At 45.1% G+C, this 22,460-nt stretch overlaps 2 protein-coding genes across 3 annotated transcripts; both read left to right on the forward strand.

Moving 5' to 3' along the window:
- Positions 1-155: 155 nt before the first annotated feature.
- PPM1G (protein phosphatase, Mg2+/Mn2+ dependent 1G) lies at positions 156-18,425 on the forward strand. Its single transcript, XM_081068733.1, has 10 exons — positions 156-543; positions 12,976-13,045; positions 13,532-13,617; positions 13,957-14,089; positions 14,769-15,181; positions 15,760-15,897; positions 16,384-16,618; positions 16,971-17,100; positions 17,403-17,505; positions 17,812-18,425. Exons 1-10 carry the CDS (start codon positions 424-426, stop codon positions 18,016-18,018), a joined length of 1,635 nt encoding a protein of 544 aa, XP_080924859.1. The 5' UTR covers positions 156-423; the 3' UTR covers positions 18,019-18,425.
- A 505-nt stretch (positions 18,426-18,930) lies between these two features.
- On the forward strand, positions 18,931-22,362 carry ZNF513 (zinc finger protein 513). Of its 2 annotated transcripts, none has more exons than XM_081068212.1 (4): positions 18,931-19,177; positions 19,422-19,583; positions 20,516-21,103; positions 21,196-22,362. In XM_081068212.1, exons 1-4 carry the CDS (start codon positions 19,123-19,125, stop codon positions 22,020-22,022), a joined length of 1,632 nt encoding a protein of 543 aa, XP_080924338.1. In that variant the 5' UTR covers positions 18,931-19,122; the 3' UTR covers positions 22,023-22,362. The 2 variants fall into 2 exon arrangements, with proteins under 2 accessions (XP_080924338.1, XP_080924337.1); XM_081068211.1 differs by lacking the exon at positions 18,931-19,177 and adding an exon at positions 19,187-19,303.
- The last annotated feature ends 98 nt before the right edge of the window (positions 22,363-22,460 follow it).

Raw genomic sequence — 22,460 nt, forward strand, 5'->3', positions numbered from 1 at the left:
GGTAGGGGATCAAACACCGGGGACAGCAGGAGACAGCTACGCAAGACCAGCCGCCTTGGGGCCCCGGGGAGTCAGGCTGCGGCCGTTGGTGGGCGTGGCCGCGCCAGTCTCGCGGCAGCGACGGTTGGGCGGGCCGTTGTCCCCGCGGGCGGGGCGAGTTGCTAAGGAAATGACTGCCTGCAGCGCCGTGCCGCGCCGCGCCGCGCCGGCCGGGCGGGGTCTGGAGCGGCGCCGTTTCCGCTTCCGCTCCGTCTCCGTTTCTAGTCCCGTTACCGCCTCCTGGCCCGCCTCGCGCCTTTTACCGGCACCTTGCGTCGCCGCGCCGCTGAAGCCGCTCCTGCCACACGCGACCGCAGCGCTCCCGGCTCCGGCACGGGTCGCGGCCCGCTCACCTGCCCCTGAGGCCGCCGGCCAGCCGCCGCCATGGGTGCCTACCTTTCCCAGCCCAACACGGTGAAGTGCTCCGGGGACGGGGTTGGCGCACCGCGCCTGCCGCTACCCTACGGCTTCTCCGCCATGCAAGGCTGGCGTGTCTCCATGGAGGTGAGGCGGGAGGGGCCCATAGGCTGGCCGCTGTAGGGCGGGAACCCGTTGGAAAAAGGGAGCGGGGGGATGGGGTCATTCGTGGGGAAGGGTCCAAATCGAGAGACTGCGGCCTCAGCTGCAGTTTGGGAGGGCGGCACCAAGAGCGGGCCTGGTGCCGAGCGGGAGCTCACGGTGCTTGGGGACCGCATGCCTGCGGCCAGTTTGGTGGCGAGGTTTTGGCCATGTGGGGAGAAGCACCTTCCGCCCACTGACTGCCCTCTCCCCGTGCCTTCGCGCCATCGCTCTCGTGCCAACACCGCTCTCTAGGCTCATAAACGGTGTGACGTTTTGTGTGGGAGTAAAGATGAAAAGAGGGACTATGTATTCATTTACTTTTGCGAGGGATTAGGCGAATAGATGTGAATGACGGTACTTTAAATTAAAAAAAAATTTCAATACGTGAGAGGCTTCGTTGGGCGAGGAGTTTTGACAGTGAAAGAAAGCCGGGGTGCATAGCCTGTTTCAAGTTCTTAACGCCTAGTTGCCTGGCCCTGGGCACCGCATGTTAATTTCAGAAGGTTCCACCTGACCTCCAAGAATTGTCACTCGTTTGTATTCTCATCAGGGCCTTTTACGGCCTTTGGAAAACTTGAAACGAGTCAGTAGTACTCCTTTTTTTTTTTAAAAAAAAAATATATATATGCTTGATATTTTCTCGGGATTTTTCGAAAATTTAGTAATTTGTCATTTGCCTGTGCTTGTTGTTAATAGTTGCCATGATTTTTCAATCATTTCATCAATATATTTTTGTCTTAACCTGCAGAGAACTGATTTTCTTTTCTAGAAAACTTCACTGGTTAAAAGGAAAAAGTCTGGATAAAAAGGAGTACTACGGGCAAAATGGATGTGAAACTACAAAGGAGAACAGGGCAAACTATGGTAGGAAGGAAAGGAAGAAAGACGTGTAAGATGTGTTTTTGTAAAGAGAATTGTTTGATCTAGGCAGAGGGGCCAGGGAAATGCTCTAATTATGTCTGGGATTGAGGGTTTATCCACTTACTAGGTGGGCTTCAGGTAACAGCCAAATACTGTCTCCCTTGGGAGTTTCTTCAAATCCCTCGCTCCTCCCTGTGGTTAGCTCTGGAATGACAGTATGTAAACTTAAAGGTTTGTTTCATACTCAAATGTGATACGCACAGCCGACTTTAAAAACAGTTCTATCGTTAGGTATAAATTTCAAGATAGGAGGGGATCCTATAGTTCATCTCATTTTGGCTCCTACATTTTACAACCCAGAAGTTGAGGCAAAGAAAGGTTAGGACACTTGTGCTTTGGTGGAAAGAATTTCTAGGATGAAATTGTTCCAAGACACTAAACATTTATCATCTCTGTTAACCTGAAGTGTAACGTTCATATTTCACTGGTGGTGCACAGTATCAAGCTTACTGGGTGCTTGGTAAATGTAATTGACTGTTAGAAATACCCAGATATAGTTTGAAAAGGAAAACATTTATGCAAGGCTGGGGTTTGGGTTAGTTGGTAATTTGGAGGGTCTATTTCTATAGCATTTTCTGTTAATGTAAGATTTGAGGTGACTTGCATCTCAGTAAGGCTTTTCCTTCAGGTTCCTTATTCTGTATTTTCCATTTTCCTCTTTGCTGTGGTTTTTCCATTTCTTTAGTACTCTTTTCTAGTTTTCTTTATGAATTGAGTTGCTTGGATATTCAGGTTTCCAAGTTATTTGCCTAGTGATTCTGTGCTCTTTGCTTCTTCTCTGCAGGGCATTTCCCTTTATTTCTCCTCTGGTAATTAGAAAACGACTTTTTCATGAGGGGCTGTTTGATTTTTAGAGATCTTGTTAGACTAGTCCTTAGATCCTAATGTTCCTCCTGAGAGGTAACCGCTCAGGGTTTTAAAATCTTCCTTTTACATTGTTTCTGAATTTACCTTTGAATTGTTAAAAATACCTAATCAAATCCTCTTGAAGTCTTGTTTGAGATGCTTTTCTGCTTCCTCAATACTTTTCCTTCTGGCTTTGTTTCCTTTCTCCCCAATGTATATGATAGTTTCTTTGGAATGACAAGAAAATAACTATGACTTCTAGACTCTTATCTGTGAATCTTACCTTTTCACAAAGTGTACTTCTGTTCTTAACCTTTAGGGTGTAATTTCACCAATTAAGCCTGTTTGCTTGATCCTAATGATTTAGTTGAGGTAAGTTGATTACACTAATACACATTACAAGGGTTGCTAAAATCCTGACGCATAAATTTAGCTTTAGAGAGTATTATTTTATCCCTTCTCTTGAGGCGAGGATGGCAACTATCAACAGCTGGCATTTTATACTTTCTGCCTCTCTCCAGCCCCTGTTGCTGTGGAACCAGGGTGTTTTGAGGAGGGGTAATCAAAATACCACAGTTGATGTTCCCTTCCCTTCCTCCTTCTCCATGGTTTGGAGGGACCCTCAAGCTGGTTGAGGTATGTATTTTGGGGGCTATGAGGTAGGTTGCAGAAGGGTGCCTGAGAAATATCTATGGAAAGGCTCTGTGTTTTTGGTGGTTATTAAGTCCAATTTGAAAGCAGTTTTAGTTGATGTAGTCTTAAAGGGACAAAGGTACTTGTAGTTTTTGGTTGTGAGGTTCTCTGGAGTGACAAAATTGCTTTCTATGGGGAGTTAGCTTTTTTTTTTTTAATTCTGTAAATTATGTTTGCCCTTTTTTAAAGGCAGTATCAATACCTAGAATATAATTTTGAGTAGGCTAGCTGTTCACTGCCATATAAAAGCAGGGTTATTAATGGTCATTGAGGGTCACCTAGAATTGAATGTGGGTAATGTTGAGCAGAAAATTCTTAAGATATCTGCATGACAGTTTCAATCATTATATTAATGGGGAGAACTAAAATGAGCTACCTCTCAAGCATGCCGTGGGGTTCCACTTGAGAGACGGCATCTGAGGCTGAAGAGCATTTATGTCTGATCCTCAGATTAGTGTTTCATCTCTAGCTTAAAGCACTTTATACTTACTGAACCAGGTAAGAATTCCTTTGTCTAGGATACATTTAAGCAACTTATATAAAATGGCATTCTTTTCATTTGATTAACATGCAGTATCTTCTTCACTAACCTAATTCAAGCTTAGTATGAAGTGATATCAAAGCTATGACCATGGAGAAAATGATTTCTACTATACTATTCCTTTATAAGTTCTTAAGTTACTGACTTGAGGGGCAATCACAACTTATTCCTCAAGATTTCAGGACTATTTTACATAAATTATTTCTTGCCCAATCCTCTAGCAGTTGTTACTACTACTACTGCTTCTCTACCCTTGATCCTCTGTTGGTTTATCATCTTGGAATTGCACTTTGAGAGTTAAGGACTTGATTTTGAGTATAGAAATTTAACAGACTCGATCAGTAGCTCTTCCCATTTTAAGCCTCTATTTAAATTACACTTTCTGGGGAGCACAAATCTTTAGAACTGAACTTAAAGCATCACTGATGTTTAATGGCATGTTACAGACTCATTACTGATTCCAGAGGAGTTTTTTTTCTGTTTCCCTCTACATCTAGTTCAAAGATGGAGTATATCAACTTTTAATCATATATAGTATTTAAAAATGTATAGATGTATAGGCCACTTTTTAAACAACTTTGAGATAATTCACATACCACATACATTTAAAGTGTGCATTTCAATGGTTAATATATTCACAGAGTTCTACAGCCGTCACCACTATCAATTTTAGAACATTTTTTATAACCCCAAAAAGAAACCTTGTAACCATTTCCAAGTCACTCCCTATGGCCCATCCTCTAACCCCTGGCAACCACTAATTTACATTAGGTCACTATGGATTTCGGTCTCTGAATATTTCATATAAATGGAATCATAAATATGTCACCTTTTATGCCTGGCTTTTACTAAACATGCTATTATTAAGGGTCATCCATGTTGTATCATCAGTCTATCAGTACTTCATTCATTTTTATGGCTGAATATTTCATTGTCTGGCCATTTTGTTCATTTATCAGTTGATGGATGTTTAGAATTCCATATTTGGCTATTATGAATAATGATGCTACGAACATTCATGTAGAAGCTTTTCTGTGGAAATAAGTTTTTGTTTCTCTTGAGTGTATACCTAGGAGCGGAATTGCTGGGTCATGTAATAAATTCATGTTGAACATTTTGAGGAACTGCTTATTTTCCAAAGTGGTTTTACCATTTTTACATTTCTACCAGCAATATGTGAGGGTGTCAGTTTTTCCATATCCTCCCTATACTTGTTCTTATCTGTCTTTTTTTCTTGTAGCACCCTAGTGTAGGAGAAATGGTATCTCATTGTGGTTTCGATTGAATTTCCCTGATGGCTAATGATGTTTGAGCATCTTTTCTTGTGCTTGTTGGCCATTTGTGTAACTTTGGAGAAATGTCTATTCAGATCCTTTGCCAATTTTTAATTGGGTTGTCTTTTTTTCTCTTTTTACTAAGATGTAAGAGTTCTTTCAATATTCTGGTTACAAGTCCCTTATCACATAGGATTTGTAAATATTTTCTCCCACTCTTGCCTTCTGCTTTGTTGGTATCCTTTGAAGCAAACAAGCTTTTAATTTTGAAGTCCACTGTATCAAGATTTTTATAGTTTTGGCTCTTACATTTAGGTCTGTGACCCATTTTGAGTTGTTTTTGGTGTGTGGTGTAAAGAAAGGATCCAAATTCATACTTTGGCATGTGGCTATCTATCTAGTTGTCGCAGCACCATTTGTTGAAAGCCTATTCTTTTCCCTTATTGAATTATCTTAACATCATTGTTGAAGATCCATTCCATTGATCTGTATACCTATTGTTATGCCAATACCACATTGTCTTGGTTACTATAGCTTTGTGGTAAGTTTTCAAACCAGGAAGTGTGGCTTCCAACTTTGTTCTTTTTCTTGTTTCTTCTTTTCTGAATCCCTTGCATTTCCATATGAACTTTAGGGTCAGTTTGTCAATTTCTGTACAAAAGGCACCTGGGATTTTGATAGGGATTGTGCTAATCTATAGATCAATTGAGGCATGTTACTACTTTAATATTATTAAGTCTGTAGTTTTCTTGTGGTATCTGCCTGGTTTGGTATCTGGATAATACTGGCCTCTTAGATGAGTTGGGAAGTGTTGCCTCCTCTGCTATATTTTGAAAGACTTTATGAAGAATTAGTATTCTTTAAATATTTGGTAGAATTCACCAGTGAAGCCATCTGAATCTGAGACTAGGCTTTTCTTTGTGGGAAGTTTTTCTTCTTGTTTTTATTTTATTTAAAAAATTTTTTTATTGGGGAATATTGGGGAACTGTGTGTCTTTGCAGGACCCATCAGCACCCTGTCAAGTCGTTTTCAGTCTAGTTGTGGGGGCACAGCTTAGCTCCAAGTCAAGTCATTGTTTTCAGTCTGTTGTGGAGGGTGCAGCTCACTGGCCCATGTGGGAATCGAACTGGCGACCCTGGTGTTATGAGCGCTGCGCTCTAACCATTGAGCCGAGTGGCCGCCCTTGTTGTTGTTTTTAAAAAACAAATGGATAGATAGATAAAATTTTCAACTGTGGTAAAATACACATAACACAAAATTTACCACCGTAACCATTTTAAATGTACAGTAGAGCAGTGTTGTTTTTAAAAAACAAATGGATAGATAGATAAAATTTTCAACTGTGGTAAAATACACATAACACAAAATTTACCACCGTAACCATTTTAAATGTACAGTAGAGCAGTGTTAAGCACGTTGTTGTACACCAGTCTCCAGAACTCTTTTCATCTTGCAAACTGCAACTATGCCCATTCAGTAACTCCCTATTCCCCCTCCTCCCAGAGCCCCTGGCAACCACCATTCTACTTTCTATGAATTTGACTACTCTAAGTGGTTGGAAAGGAAATTACATTTTCGTATTACAGACTTTTAAAATTATGTGCATGTATTACCACTGTGCTATAGACGGAATGTTTTGCATCCCCCTAAAATTCATGTGTTGAAATGTATCTCCCATATAAAATCCCCTCATATAAAGACAGATTCTTTTTGTGATTAGCTTATTCCACCTAGCATAATGTCTTCAAGGTTCATCCGTATTATAGCACATGTCACAATTTCCTTCCTTTTTAAGAAAATAGAATAATATTCTGTTATATGGTATATACTACATTTTGTTTATCCATTCATCTGTTGGTGGTCACTTGGGTTGTGTCTACCTTGTGTCTATGAACATGGGTATCTAAATAACTCTTCGAGACGGTAATGGGAAGTCCAAGATCAAGGTATCTGGTGAGTGCCCACTTCCTGGCTCGTAGACAGCTGTCTTCTAGCTGTGTCCTCATAAGGCAGGGGAGTTCTCTGAGGTCTCTTTTATAAGGGCATTAGTCTCATTCGTGAGGGCTCTTACCTCATGACCTCCCAAAGGCTTCATGTCCATGTACCATCACATTGGGGATTACATTTCAACATAGGAATTTCAGGGGGACACAAAACATTAAGCCTAGAGCACAGTGGTAATGAATATCATTTTAAGTCAGTCATACCAAACCATAATTTCCTTCCCGACCACCTTCAGATTTTTTATCTTGATTTGTAAAGATGTAGATAAATTTATGTATCAAAAATCCAGATGGTTGATTCAACAATACAGGTATATTTTGTTTGTGGATATATTTCTAACCTTAGGAGATTGACCTCAGGAGGCTAACCGGGCCTTTATGAATACAGATCCATTGATTGTCTGGAAGTGGCCGTGTGATACATGATTTAGTAAGGCAAGGCCGAAGAGCCCTGACTCAGGTGACTTGCATATTCAGAGTTCTCTCTTCCAGACCATCTCAGTGGGTATTGTGTTATGATATGATATAATCTGTGGGTTTGGATTAGGAAATGAAGAAGGAGGATATTCTTAAGGCATTTGTCCTGAGGCCATCTGGGAACTCATCATATGTGCAAACATGGAAGTCGGTCTGTGTTGCAGAACATAATGTTAGGCCCCCGAATTACGAGGAAGTTTAAAACAGTCTTTGCTTTCATGTTGGTTTACAATCTAGTTTTGGACCTAGGACTCCCCTTTCCCCTGTGGAATGCTGGATAACAATACAAGGTAGCATATACTGAGTGCCAAATTATTGGGAGAGGCAATAAATATTAAAAGAGTTTAGAGCGGGGAATAGTCATACAGTATTGGTGTGATTCAGAAAGATCTCTTGGAGGTGGTGAGACTAATTGGACCTTAAGGAAAGAGTATAACAGACAAATGAGGAGGAGGATAGTGGGAGAAAAAAAGATTATTAGAAGGAGGGATAGGAGGAAAGACTGAGGCAAACATTTTTACTACGTATACTGGGCTGGGGTGGTCAGTGTCAAGAGTGGAGTAGCTTCTTTTGGGGAATGGTTATGAGAGCTAAGAGACTGGATTGTAGAGATGGGTAGGAATGGTGATTGAGTGCCTTTAATTTCTGGTTTAAGTTTATGGAATCAACCTTATATGCAGTAAAATCCATTGAAGGTTCTAGCAATAAAATGTTATATTAGGAAGATTAATTTGGCAGCTAGGTGTATGTAAGCTGGATTACAAGGGGCAGAGAGTCGATAGGCGAGAAATTAAAACATTATTAAGAGTAACATAATCCAGGAACAGAGTCACTAAGGAAAATTCAGCAGGACTCAGTTGTGGATGATGGAAGACAGCCAGGAAGTCAAGGAGGACCTGTAATCAGTGTTGCTGGGGAGAGTTAAAATTCCATCTACAGGAAAAAGACCTGTAGGGGAAGCTCTGATATTTTTTGGAGACTGCTGAGTTCCTGTTTACATATGTTAAGTTTGAAGTGAAGGGACATCCAATAGAAATAGGTATTTGGAGGTATAGAACTACAGTTATTCACAGAATCCAAGAGAACTTTCAAGAAAGCTGACATGGTTTGTACTATTGGATTATATCCAATGCTTGGGTAAAATAGCTATTTCGGTTGCTGTTAAGGTTATTGCCTGCTTGGTTGAGTAAGATCTTGAAGGAGAAGAGTTTGAAGATAAGGAGTTTAAGAGGAAATGTTAAGCTAGAAAGAGAGGAGAAATACTACTTTTGAGGCAGAAGGAAAGGGGAGATTAGATAAATTTTGCGGAGAAATTTTGAGGTAGAATAGGGAAGATGAAGTAGTTCATGAAATATGACCTTGATCTAAGTAAAGAAAGAGGTTAGCTCATCTGCTAAGAGTAAAAGAAAATAACACTGATAACTTCAACAGTGTGGGCAAGGTTTGTGACTTGCTGTGGTTAATATATTTAAGAGTTGATGGCCGGTTAGCTCAGTTGGTTAGGTGCTCTTAACAACAAGGTTGTCGTGGGCCAGTGTGAGCTGTGTCCTCCACACCTAGATTGAAACAATTACTTGACTTGGAGCTGATGGGTCTTGGAAAAACACACTTAAATAAAAGTTAAAAAAAAGAGTCAATGGAGAATACAGGGGAAAAAAATGCTGAATGGAAGTAGTGACCACATGATTTCATGATATCTTATGACTACAACACCCAATGGCTCTGATTCAGGGGTAAAGAAAGCAGTTGGTCGGGTTATACAAGGTTGGACGAGGTTTTCTAGATTGCTGAGACAGTTGAAATACTTGGCTCTGGCTCAGAAAGGAACAGAGAGAAAGAAAGGCAAGGCTAAAGGTAAGGAGTCTAGGAGATGTAAAGAGAGTAAAAGAGATGTAAAGGGAGAAATTGAAGTGCTTGGAGAAGGTAGAGCAGTTCCAAGTGATAATATAGATTCAAAGCCTCACCAAGAAGTGGAGGAGAAGATAATGCGGAGTAGTTCTAGGACCTGAGACCTCACGGCATGAGATGAATCTTTATGGTGGGCATTCCTTTTTGAGAATAAGGACAGAGAAGAAAACTGTGAGCCAGGTGCTAAAGTTCAGCAGAATATCTGTGTTAAAATGCAGTTTACAAAGCACTTTTATATATTTTGCATCATCCTCACAATATTCCTGTGATGTGGGTTAGGTAGATGTTGTTATTCCACGTTAGAGAGGATGAAATTGAGGCACACAGAGGGATAGCTGTCCAGAGATCATGAAGTATATGGTAGCTTGGCAACTCAAAGCTAATTCGTAGGTTTGTTTTGTTGCCATTATTATTCAGAATGGAACAATATGGCTTATTATATAAAAATTTAAAAATGTAGAAAATATTACCCAAATCTTACTCTCTACTGTTTGATACGTGATCTTCTGGACTTTTGGCATATACATACAGGTACTTTTGTTTCCTTTTTATCACTTAATATATTGTGAACTCATTTCCAAATTAACATATATTCATCATTTCTAACAGCTTCATATGTTCCATTCTGGAGGAGGGATGTGCCATTTGTAATCTAATCTATTCATGGAAATTTAGATGGTTATAATTGTTACAAATAATGCTGTAATGAGCATTCATATATATGTCTGTATACATATATACACACATATATATCTTTATACTCATATATATATATCTTTATACTCTTGTCTTATTCTATAAAATAAACTTTTAGAAGTTGAATTATTAGATCAAAGGGCATGCACATTTTAAATTTTGATACATGCTCATATTACTAAACTGCCCTCCAAGAAAGCTATACTAATTTATATTCCTGTTGGTAAGGATATGAGAATGTGTTTTTACTTCACTCTTACTACCACTGGATATTAATCTTTTTCAGCCTAATTCACACAAAAGGATATTTTCTTGTTTTTAATCATTTCTTTGCTTCCAATTGGAGTTAAACAGTTTTTCATATGTTCACTGAGGCTAGGTCTTCTGCTTCAAGAGCACATGCTCTCTGAGGAACAGATGAGGAAGTCAAAAAGATGGTTTGCGTAGAGGTGTGGTTCAAAAGAAATGGTACAACTGTGATCTAGAGTGGCATTGCCAGACGGAGAAAGGCCATTGGATTGTCTCTTTCCACTGGGAAGAAGTGGACAGGCAGACAGGAGGAGCAGTCCTCCTTCCCTACCAAAAAAGTGGAATTAGTTGGACCCGTTTCACAAATTTTAGTAATAAATTTTAAAAACATTTAATTTACTTTTGGAAAAGCTAAACATTTCCATGGTTTAGTCTCATTTCCATCGCTCTTCACCCTCATGCCCTCCCATGGTTAACTGCTTTTATTATCTTTCGGTGTATCCTTGTAGTATGAAAAGACAAATATCTGTTCCTATGCTCCCTCTTCTTAGACAAGCAGCCTACTAAATATATAAATATATCACTCTGCATCTTGCTTTCTTTCTTTAACAAAATACCTTGGAGATCTTCCATGCATATTTTTATCTTTTTTATTTTTTTTTAAGGAAAGCAATACTTGTAGAACTCTAGTACTAATTTGCTAAAACGATTTTAATTTAATGTTACTTAACATGTGTACGAATATAGAACTGGACATAAATTCCATGCCAACAAACCACACTGCAAAATCAACACAATTAAAATCAGTGTTAATATGACACAACTGTTTCTGCTGAAGCCAATGAGACACAGCATGACTTAGGTAACAACTACTGAGGTACAGTTTCTTAGGGGTGTAGCACACCTATACTACCTGTGTCCCATGCGGATGTACTTCTCCCACTGCTTTTCTGTAATCCAGCCCAGTCCTCCTTACTTCGTTCAACTTTTTCTATATGATTTACCTATTTATTGTATTTATTGTGTATATCCCTTATTAGAGGGTAAGTTTTTAATGAAATGCCCGTCTTTATTTTATTTACCAATATTTATGCTAAGCACTCAGAACTCATCCTGCACATAATGGATACTCAGATATTTGATTGATGAATGAATGAATGAACGAACAAATGAATTCTTAAGCACATTAAAGTCTGAGAACTACTGGTAGAGGATGCTGGGGAAATAAACCACCATAAAAGTAGACAAGAAGGTGCTGATGTGAGAAGAGAGGAAGGCCCAGTAAGATAAACTCTAGCTTAGAGGGAATAGGAGGCCATCACTGCTGGTGGCAGAGTGGTTGGAAGAGGGAGGTGACCTTTGGTCTGTGATGCTCTTCAGATCCTTGGGGCGAGGCTAAGAGGCAGGTGGCAATGACCATAGATAGGCCATCAAAGGCCATCCATGACGGCCCATTAGCTTGGGGGCACTTTCTCCTGGAGACAATCAGGGAATACAGAACTAAGTATTTTTTGATGCTTTCTTTCCCTACTTTAACATAACTTTTATTTTCTAGACTTGTATAATGAAAGTATACTCTTATTTCAGGGATAACAAGAACCACTGCATTCAGATTTCCTAAGTATTAATACAGTTAGAACTTTAAAAATGCTAATGCCCAAAGAGAAAGGAGAACTATTAACACAAGAATAATCAATCAAAGTAAATAAATAGTTGATTATATCCTTTCTGTTTGTAGAAAGTAACTGAAAGGAAGGTTGTGTTGTTTTCCATGATGGGGCAGAGTAAGCTGTGGCACATTTTTATCAAGGTCTGACAGTGTTGTTTGAACTATGGCTTAGCTTGGAATACTAGTTTTGGGGAGTAGAGTCTTGTTATTTGAAGAATTTGATCAAGCCCAGACTTCCAACCAAAATGTTGGTGTGGCAGGACCACTGCAAACTTCTCTTCGGGTGTGCTGTGCCATCAGAGTTGAATGATATTTCAGTTCCGGCTGGAGGTAGGAGATGGGCAGGCTGATTATATAGGGCATTGTAAATTCCAGTTAACAAGTACTAAGCACAGTGTAGTTTAATAGTGTTATTTGTTGGGAAGGCACTCTTTTGTAAATATATCCTCTGCCTAACCTGCGGGTAACTTTTTGTATGAGTTAAGTTTTGAGGGAAGAAGAAAATAATTTGTATAGATAGTGTTTTTTGGGGAAGGACAGAGTGTAAATGTACACAGCTCTACATATTTCTAGTACTTTCACTTAGGTTGCATTAGGATGAAACTTTCCAGGTTACTAATGCCCTCCAGTCTCATTTTGCTATCTTCTCTAACATTTTCTTCCTTGAGGTTCACTGATTCGTGGACTGGGTCTAGAGGTGACTTTAAAGATCCTTTATTCTGGTTCTTCCCATAGTTGCCACAAGTCCAAAAGGGTCAGGTCTAGAGTTCCAGCAGCCAAACGTTCTGCCATCTGGACTGAGGGCTCCTAGGCTGAGGCTGCTGGACTGCAGAGGCAGTGACCTGATTCATCTCTCTCCCTCCAGCCTTGCCCTTTCCACCCTCTCCTCCCTCCTTTACCCTCCTTCCTTTCTCCCTCCCCTGCGCTTCTTTCCTTAGTGTAGCCTTCCATCTTCCTGTCTTATTTCTAGGCCATGTAGGTCAGCTAGGGAAGGGTTAGAGAGACTAGGTGTGAACATCATCCTCGTGGCCAGAGGTGCACAAGGAAGAATAGCCTCTGACCTGGAGAAATGCTAATTATGCCCTTCTTTTTCCTAGGATGCTCACAACTGTATTCCTGAGCTAGACAGTGAGACAGCCATGTTTTCTGTCTACGATGGACATGGAGGTAACTTTAGTAGCTCATACTGGTAACATTCTAACACCCCAATTCTAGACTTTACAGGACAAGAACCAGGTCTTTTGTTTTTTTACTTTCCAAGGTTCTGGTCCTCAGGTATCATTTCCTGCCTGGTGCTGTTTTTCTTTATTCTACCATTCTTCCTTCCCACTAGGATATTGTATTGATTCATAATCTCACCATGCCTTGTTTTAATCCAAGAAAGCCTCTTCCTACATTAGTATTTATCTTTTTTTCACTGAAAATTAAGTATACAAGTGAGAAAAGACAAGGGATATAGTAATATAGCCCTGAGAGAGGTGATGGTGAAGCCTATTTTCTGAGTCAGAACTTCCCAAATATTGTCTTTCACATAGTTTTCAGCTGTGCTAAGGTATTCATCTCCTCAACCCTTCACTCCAATATGGCATATAGATATTATATCACTTTCTATGTGTGGGAAGCAGTGCTCTGGGTGACATACCTTTCTTCTAGGGGAGGAAGTTGCCTTGTACTGTGCCAAATATCTTCCTGATATCATCAAAGATCAGAAGGCCTACAAAGAAGGAAAGCTACAGAAGGTCTGTCTTTCCACAATGTTCATTCTTCAGTAAGCTTGCCCTTGTTTTCCAATACTTGGCTTTTTCTTTCTCGTTGCCACCTATCTTGTTACTGCATTGTCTTCCTAAAGGATTCTGTGCCTAAAATGAATGATCTTATTCCCACTTTGGTTTTTTTAGAGCTGCCTTGTTATTCCCAGGTCTCTGAACTGTTTTTATTGATATGTGTGAGTGTCTCCTAGTGTGGCGGATGACACTCTACGTTGAAACTTATCCTGGGACCTGGATCGTATACAGCCAATTCATTCTATATCTGTTCTTTTTCCTACACTTGCCTCATATTGTTTTGCTTATATTCAGGCTTTGGAAGATGCCTTCTTGGCTATCGATGCCAAACTGACCACTGAGGAAGTCATTAAGGAGCTGGCACAGATTGCAGGGCGACCCACGGAGGATGAAGATGAAAAAGAAAAAGTAGCTGATGAAGATGATGGTGAGTGTGGTATCCCTTGTTTGAGAGGCACTCAGTATTTTCCAGTACTATTCTTTAGTAAATTTGATTTATATATAAATTCGAAGACAGGATGACTTCCTGGGGGACATGGGGAGTCCTCACATTAATGGACCCTGTTCTCTAGCACTACAAGTGGTTATGAAAAGGAGGACAACCTTTGTTGAGTGCCTAGTGCCATAGTTGGAAGCATTTTTATATGCATTATTTTCTTGTCATTGTGATGGGGTCTTTCTGGTTCCTACTAATGTTTACATGACCTTTTTTTCAAGACCAGAGCTGTCATTAGCCCCAGGAGCTAGTCGTTAAGCCTGGGCTGTGGGCCTGAACTAGCATTATGACTCCCTGATCCTCAGCCAGAATAGCGTTTCCAACTTACCAATAAAAATTGAGAGGTAATAAGGAAAATATAGTAACTAGTGTTCCTTTGGCTAAGAAGGGGGTGAAAGACAAAGACCAAAGGAAGTCTATGGAGACAGATGTTACTTGAGAAAGAGGCAAAAGGGTGTTTTTCTGACACTTGATAAGTGAGAGGAGCCCTGGGAGTAGGCAGTGGTGGGGGAAGTTGGAAGTCAGGCTGCCAGGGCAGTGGAGGTGGTGAGAGGGACTGGTCCCCTGAGGAGCCTGGCGCGGGGGTGCTGATTTCGCCTCTTACCTGCAGTGGACACTGAGGAGGCCGCACTGCTGCATGAAGAGGCCACCATGACTATTGAAGAGCTGCTGACACGCTATGGGCAGAACTGTCACAAGGGTGCTCCCCACAGCAAAGCTGCAACTGGGACAGGCGAGGAACCAGGGTCCCAGGGCCTCAATGGAGAGGCAGGATCTGAGGACCGATCTAGGGAATCTTCAGAGGAAAATGGCCCCACAGCCAAGGCCCACACAGGCCTTTCCTCCAACTCGGAACGTGGGACAGAGGCAGGCCAAGGTGGTGAGCCTGGCACTCCCACGGGTGAGGCTGGGCCTTCCTGCTCTTCAGCCTCCGACAAGCTGCCTCGAGTTGCTAAGTCCAAGTTCTTTGAGGACAGTGAGGATGAGTCAGATGAGGCGGAGGAGGAAGAGGAAGACAGCGAGGTAAGGGCTTGTGGGGGCAGATAGATGCAGAAGTTGCAGGGAGCTGTTTGGTGGCAGTCCATAGCTTTGACTCTTTTCCTTCTACTATTTTGACATCATCCCCCAAGATCCACTATATTCTAAGCTTTTCTTGAATTCGTTGTCTCCACCAACACAAGTACCATTAGCCCTCTTACCTCTTCCTTTGTTGATACATTAACAAATAGATCTAGTTCTGGCCTTTCAGAGTCTGTCTCCTAGAGAGAGAAGAAGAAGATGGTGGTGGTTGTTTTGGTTATATGGATGTTTTCTCTTCTAGACAACTTATTTTCTGGTCACGTTGCCTGGAAGGTGCTTTTGGCTGACAGCCCTGGCCTTCCCTAGGGCTTCCTGCTAGTGACTGCCGAGCCCAGTTCGGGATATCAGTTATACCCATCCTAGCCCTCTCCCCCAAATTTTCCATCATGATCATAGAGTTGCATCTTTCAGTGTTTTGAGGACCTGTGTTCAGTTAGGGCCTCTTGATTTTGAGTAGGAGTTAGGGGAGGAGGGCAGTAGGTCATCTCAGTCTCAGTGGCCTGGGAACATCCCTCTGGCAGGAATGCAGTGAGGAAGAGGATGGCTACAGCAGTGAAGAGGCAGAGAATGAGGAAGACGAGGATGACACCGAGGAGGCTGAAGAAGACGAGGAAGAGGAGGAAGAGATGATGGTGCCTGGGATGGAAGGCAAAGAGGAGGTGTGTGGGGAAGGGGAATAGTGAGTTTAGAAAAACCAAGAGGCAGGTGTGAATCCCCTGATTTTAATTTGGGGGGCTCCCCTTCTTATCTTAGTACTGAAGTCATGGTCATGGGGGTATTTATTCTGCAAAGGGAACTAAGTCTTTGGGGTAGAATTGTCTCAGAAAAGAGAGGGAGCATGCTACTGTGTTTCTTCGAAAATAAGACCTAGCCGGACAAGCAGCTCTAATGCTATTACTATAAGACCGGGTCTTATATTACTTTTTGCTCCAAAGGACACATTAGAGCTGATTGTCTAGCTAGGTCTTATTTTCGGGGGAACACGGTATAGTCTTTGGAAAGATTAAAATCTGTGCTCCTCCTGTTTGTTAACGCTCTCTTTGTGGTCCTAGTGAGAGGAGAAAGCATAGGTGAATTGTCAGGGGAGCACTAATGAGGAGCTTGTGTCTAGAAACTCCCATGATGCTCTCTTTCTTCCTCTTAAGCCCGGCTCTGACAGTGGTACGACAGCAGTGGTGGCTCTGATACGAGGGAAGCAGTTGATTGTAGCCAATGCAGGAGACTCTCGCTGTGTGGTGTCTGAGGCTGGCAAAGCTTTAGACATGTCCTATGACCACAAACCAGAAGATGAAGTAGAGCTAGCACGCATCAAGAATGCTGGTGGCAAGGTCACCATGGATGGGCGAGTCAACGGGGGCCTCAACCTCTCCAGAGCCATTGGTAAGGGCCACAAGACTATGTGAAAGACTTCTGGGTCTTTTTCTCTGTTCTAGATTATGTAGTAGCAAGCTTTAATCTTCATAGCCCTGTACCTTTCCGATTACTTTGGTATCTACTACCTCTTTCCTTAAATGTCTCTGTAAGGTAGGTAAGATAGATGTCATTTCTGGATGATGAAAAAGATAGGTTAGTGACTTACTTAAGGTTAACCTAAAATCCGGGCTGAAACTAGAAAAACTATTCCATTCAATTCTGGAACTTTGTAAAGAATGGAAATGAATGGCAAGGCTTCAAACACAAGGCTGTGTGAAGTACCCAGACTACTCATCAACCAACTATTCCTTTACTTCAGGAGACCATTTCTATAAGAGAAACAAGAACTTGCCACCCGAGGAACAGATGATTTCAGCCCTTCCTGACATCAAGGTGCTGACTCTCACTGACGACCACGAATTCATGGTCATTGCCTGTGATGGCATCTGGTGAGCACTGGCACATGCCTTAAAATTCCCTTTTTTTCTGCAGCATTACTTCCTGCGTAGGGCTCTGAGTTGGCTTTGGCTTTATCATCCCTCTAATGGTGACATTCAGCACCTTTCCTCAAGCTATTCTAGGATTAGAGCCTCGGAAGACAGCTTGGTGTCAAGACCCCCGAGCCTCAAGCAGAGCTGAAGACAATCTCTGTGGGTGCTCACATTGACCCAGATTGTCACCTCTAGCTACATTCCTTTACTCTGCCTTGGCGGGACTAAAGTGGATTCTGACTCTTGCTTTTTGACTCCAGGAATGTGATGAGCAGCCAGGAGGTTATAGACTTTATTCAATCAAAGATCAGCCAGCGTGATGAAAATGGGGAGCTTCGGTTATTGTCATCCATTGTAGAAGAGGTGAGTCCCAGGGTGGAGGAGAGTGAGCGTCTGGTCTGTACAGCGTATGTTTTCTGTAAGACCAGAGCCTGGGAGTATCATTCTTTAGTGACAGATGCTAAGCCCTAACTAGAAAGTTCCACTTTCCCTCATTTCCCTGACTTATCCTTATGCCTCATGGACTAGCAGATCGGTTGTTTGGTGATACTTGTTGATGATTTCCCTCCTTTTGCCACCCTGTCTGGCAGGGCCAGCCTTCTAGTGGGATTTAAGGTTTCCAGGAAGGTATCCAAACCCTGAAGCTGTGCTACCCCATCCCTTTTGTAGCTGCTGGATCAGTGCCTGGCACCCGACACTTCTGGGGACGGTACAGGGTGTGACAACATGACCTGCATCATCATTTGCTTCAAGCCCCGAAACACAGCAGAGCTTCAGCCAGAGATTGGCAAGCGGAAACTAGAGGAGGTGCTTTCTACTGAGGGAGCTGAAGAAAATGGCAACAGTGACAGCAAGAAGAAGGCCAAGCGGGACTAGTGGTTGTCCAGACCCCTGCCCACCTAGACTGTTTTCTGAGCCCTCTGGACCTGAGACTGAGTTTTGTCTTTTTCCTTTAGCCTTAGCAGTGGTTGTGAGGTGTGCAGGGTGGAGCTGGGTGGCTTTGCTCAGCCCATTCCAGAGGGTCTCCCTCCACACGGCAACCCGGGAGCCTCTGCTGTCCTCCCCAGCCTGCTCCTTGCTCCTTGGGGCTCATCACCAGTTCTGTGCCTGTGCTCTGTTGTGTTGGAGGGAAGGACTGGCGGTTCTGGTTTTTACTCTGTGAACTTTATTTAAGGACATTCTTTTTTATAGGCGGCTCCATGGCCCCGGCCGCTTGCACCCGCTCCTCTGTTGTACACTTTCAATCAACACTTTTTCAGACTAAAGGCCAAAACCTAATCGTGCCCATGGTGTCCTTTATTCTCTGCTGCTGTGCTGTCTGGGCGATCCAGGGTACCTGGGCCCCAGGCTTGACCTCATGGGTGGCCTCTACCCAGCCCCTACCTGCCCTGTGCGTCCCGCTCAGAATGGAATCTGATAGTCGGGACCGGCTGTTGTAACTCCCAGGGCTGCTGACAGGCTGGCCTGGCGCCGCTCGTCCCACCCCCTCCTGGAGTCAGGAGCGATTGCCTTGTCCCTCCACGGAGCGGTCAGGAGCGGCCAGGGGGCCCTTGAGAGGAAACTGCTAGGGGCTGGGCCGCTGCCCGGCTCGCCAGCCGATTGCTAGCTGGCCTCTGATTGGCTCGCCCGCTTCCTTTCGTCACAATCACTTCCTGGTCACATTGTGAAAGCTGTGCCGCCTCTGCTTTCCAGGGACTACGCGTCCCGTGTGGCTCTGCGGCAGCGGAAGCGGAAACGAGTACGGAGGTACCAGCTGGTCTCCGTAGGGGGGGTAGGGGGCTCCATGAATGGACGCGGCGGCGGCGGCGGGAGCGGCCTGAGCTGGGCGCCGGGGCCAGGGCCGGGGGCTGCCCGGTGCCCGCGCCGCTGCATGGGGGCGGCCCGCGGGCCCTAAGAGGAAGGGCGGACGGCGGGCCGAATTGGGAGGGGCGGGGCCGGACGGCCGCAGGCCGGAGGCGCGTCGGGCTGGAGCCGGTCACGATGCCCCGAAGGAAGCAAAGCCACCCGCAGCCCGTGAAATGCGAGGGGGTCAAAGGTCAGGGGTCAGTGGCCGCGAGCGGGGAGGAGCAGGGGTGGGGTCAGTGGAGTGGGTTCGGGTCGAGGTGGAGGGGGGACTCTGAGGGATGGAGTGGGCGATCCTTCCTCCCAGCTTCCCACCGAGGTACTAAGGGAGCGCGGGAGGGTTGAGACCAGCGAGTGCGGTCCACGAGGGCCGGCCCCGGTGTGGGTGATGCGCGCTGCTCCTGCGGGAGCATCTACAAGACGCCTCCCCTCCCCAGTGGATGCCGAAGACTCCCTCGATGAAGGACCCGGGGCCCTGGTACTGGAGAGTGATTTGCTACTAGGCCAGGATCTGGAGTTTGAGGAGGAAGAGGAAGAGGAAGAAGAGGAAGGTGACGGCAACAGCGACCAGCTCATGGGCTTCGAGAGAGACTCCGAAGGTGCGTTTGGGGACTTCGTTGAGGATTAGTGACCACTGGAACCCCAGCCTCTCAGGAGGCGGGTTGGGGTGTAGTGCCAGTGAGAAAACCCCGTTTCCTGCCACAACTTAGGACTGCTTTAGGGTAGACTTGAGCTGCGTTTCTTCACTGGCCTGATTGTCCGGGCACCTCCATCACTTCGTTGTGAAGCTCTGGGTCCAAAGGTGGTGTGAATGAGACGGTGAATGAATCACATGAAGCGAGTGGTTAAAAGGAAATGCTCGTAATAACCTTGTCCCACCCCCGAGCCCGTTCTTTATGAGTTTACTTCTAAGAGGTTCAGGGGAGCAACTTCTCATTCTAGCTTATGTCTAATCTAACTACTTTTCACCTGCAGTAGACGCTCCTTTTATACTGAGGTTTTAGTCTCTACCGTCCATATTCTTCCACGATCTTAGCATCACTCCATCCTAATTTGCTGCACTCTCTACCCACTTATGCCACTTACGTTCTTGAAAGTCACCAGCAGAATACATGTAAAAGAATCCGTCCTTTAGGCTTAGAAGTGTTATTGTATGCCTTATTTCATTTCTACTTCCCTCCAAAAAGTCTTTTGAGAGCTTTTATTTTATAATCAGCCCCATAGTAAAAGGCACCGTACTAATACAGAGCTTAGAGAAAGGCCTTAGGCCTCTGCTTTGTGTATTTGTACTTTCTTATCCCAAGAATCAGTTCATTACATTATAGATTCATCTCAGTGTGTGGTCTTTTTTCCATTAAGTGAAACTAGGTACAACTGTTTTCACTACATTAGTTCAGCTCAGAAGTAGATAATTCGTATTTCATTTTCGGGATCATTGAAGGAAAGAGAAGGGCAACCACAAGTGAGAAAGGGAGTTTGGAGCCTTGTCCTACCCCCATGTTGATGTCTCTTCTCACGTCTTTCTCACCAGGAGACTCTCTGGGGGCCAGGCCTGGGCTTCCCTACGGGCTGAGCGACGACGAGTCTGGGGGCGGCCGGGCACTAAGTGCCGAGAGTGAAGTTGAGGAACCAGCCAGGGGTCCAGGGGAGGCCAGGGGTGAGAGGCCAGGCCCAGCCTGCCAGCTGTGTGGGGGGCCGACAGGTGAGGGGCAGTGTTGTGGGGCAGGAGGGCCGGGTGGGGGGCCCCCGCTGCCCCCACGGCTACTATACTCATGCCGCCTCTGCGCCTTCGTGTCCCACTACTCGAGCCACCTGAAGCGGCACATGCAGACACACAGCGGGGAGAAGCCGTTCCGCTGTGGTCGCTGCCCCTACGCCTCAGCCCAGCTCGTCAACTTGACGCGACATACCCGCACCCACACTGGCGAGAAGCCCTACCGCTGTCCCCACTGCCCCTTTGCCTGCAGCAGCCTGGGCAACCTGAGGCGGCATCAGCGCACCCATGCAGGGCCCCCCACTCCTCCCTGCCCGACCTGTGGCTTCCGCTGCTGTGCTCCACGTCCAGCCCGGCCTCCCAGCCCCACAGAGCAGGAGGGGGCAGTGCCCCGGCGACCTGAAGGTAAAAAGCAAGGGACCAAAGAACCTGGGACACGAGTGGGTATCCCTAGGGGGTACTTAGATTCACAGCCCAGGTCTCAATTGTTCCCACAGATGCTCTGCTGCTTCCAGATTTGAGCCTCCACGTACCGCCAGGTGGTGCCAATTTCCTGCCAGACTGTGGGCAGCTACGGGGTGAAGGGGAGGGCCTATGTGGGACTGGATCAGAACCACTGCCAGAGCTGCTGTTCCCTTGGACCTGCCGGAACTGTGGACAAGAGCTGGAGGAGGGGGAGGGTAGTCGGCTGGGAGCTGCCATGTGTGGGCGCTGCATGCGAGGAGAGGCTGGAGGAGGTGCCAGTGGGGGGCCCCAGGGCCCCAGTGACAAAGGCTTTGCCTGTAGCCTCTGCCCCTTTGCCACTCACTATCCCAACCACCTGGCCCGGCACATGAAGACACACAGTGGCGAGAAGCCCTTCCGCTGTGCCCGCTGTCCCTATGCCTCTGCTCATCTGGACAACCTGAAACGGCACCAGCGCGTCCACACAGGAGAGAAGCCCTACAAGTGCCCCCTCTGCCCCTATGCCTGTGGCAACCTGGCCAACCTCAAGCGTCACGGTCGCATCCACTCTGGGGACAAACCTTTTCGGTGTAGCCTTTGCAACTACAGCTGCAACCAGAGCATGAACCTCAAACGCCACATGCTGCGGCACACAGGCGAGAAGCCCTTCCGCTGTGCCACCTGCGCCTACACCACAGGCCACTGGGACAACTACAAACGCCACCAGAAGGTGCACGGGCATGGTGGGGCAGGAGGGCCTGGCCTCTCTGCCTCTGAGGGCTGGGCTCCACCTCACAGCCCCACCTCCGTTTTGAGCTCTCGGGGTCCAACAGCCCTAGGCACCACTGGTAGCCGGGCTCTCCATACAGACTCACCGTGAACTAGGTCCTTCTCACCCAGGGCCCTATGGCTTAGCCCTGACCCTCCTGTATGTTTTATACATATGGACCAGAAACCACCTTCTTCCTCCCCCGCTGGCCAGGGGCTCCACATAGACTAACCTAAGCACTATATGGACCAGCCCAGATCCCATGGGCAGGGGGCCCATATGGACCAGGGGGCCTTGCCTTGACTGATGCACTTAATGAGCTCAGTGAGAAGGGCCCTGCATTTACCTCCACTGCTCCCAGGGGCTGTGGAGAAACTGGCTGGGGGACTGCCCAGCCTCCCACCTGTTTATTTAACTTATTTCAGTGCTTTATAATAAAGGAAACACTAACAAAGCCATGTCTATGCTGAGTTGACAGTGGCAAGCACAGCTCCGCCTCACCCTTAGTACAGTAGCCCATGCTGTGATGGAGCAGGGGCAGTGAGGGAA

Source organism: Rhinolophus hipposideros, assembly GCF_964194185.1.
Source record: "Rhinolophus hipposideros genome assembly, chromosome: 12".
Taxonomy (NCBI): domain Eukaryota; kingdom Metazoa; phylum Chordata; class Mammalia; order Chiroptera; family Rhinolophidae; genus Rhinolophus; species Rhinolophus hipposideros.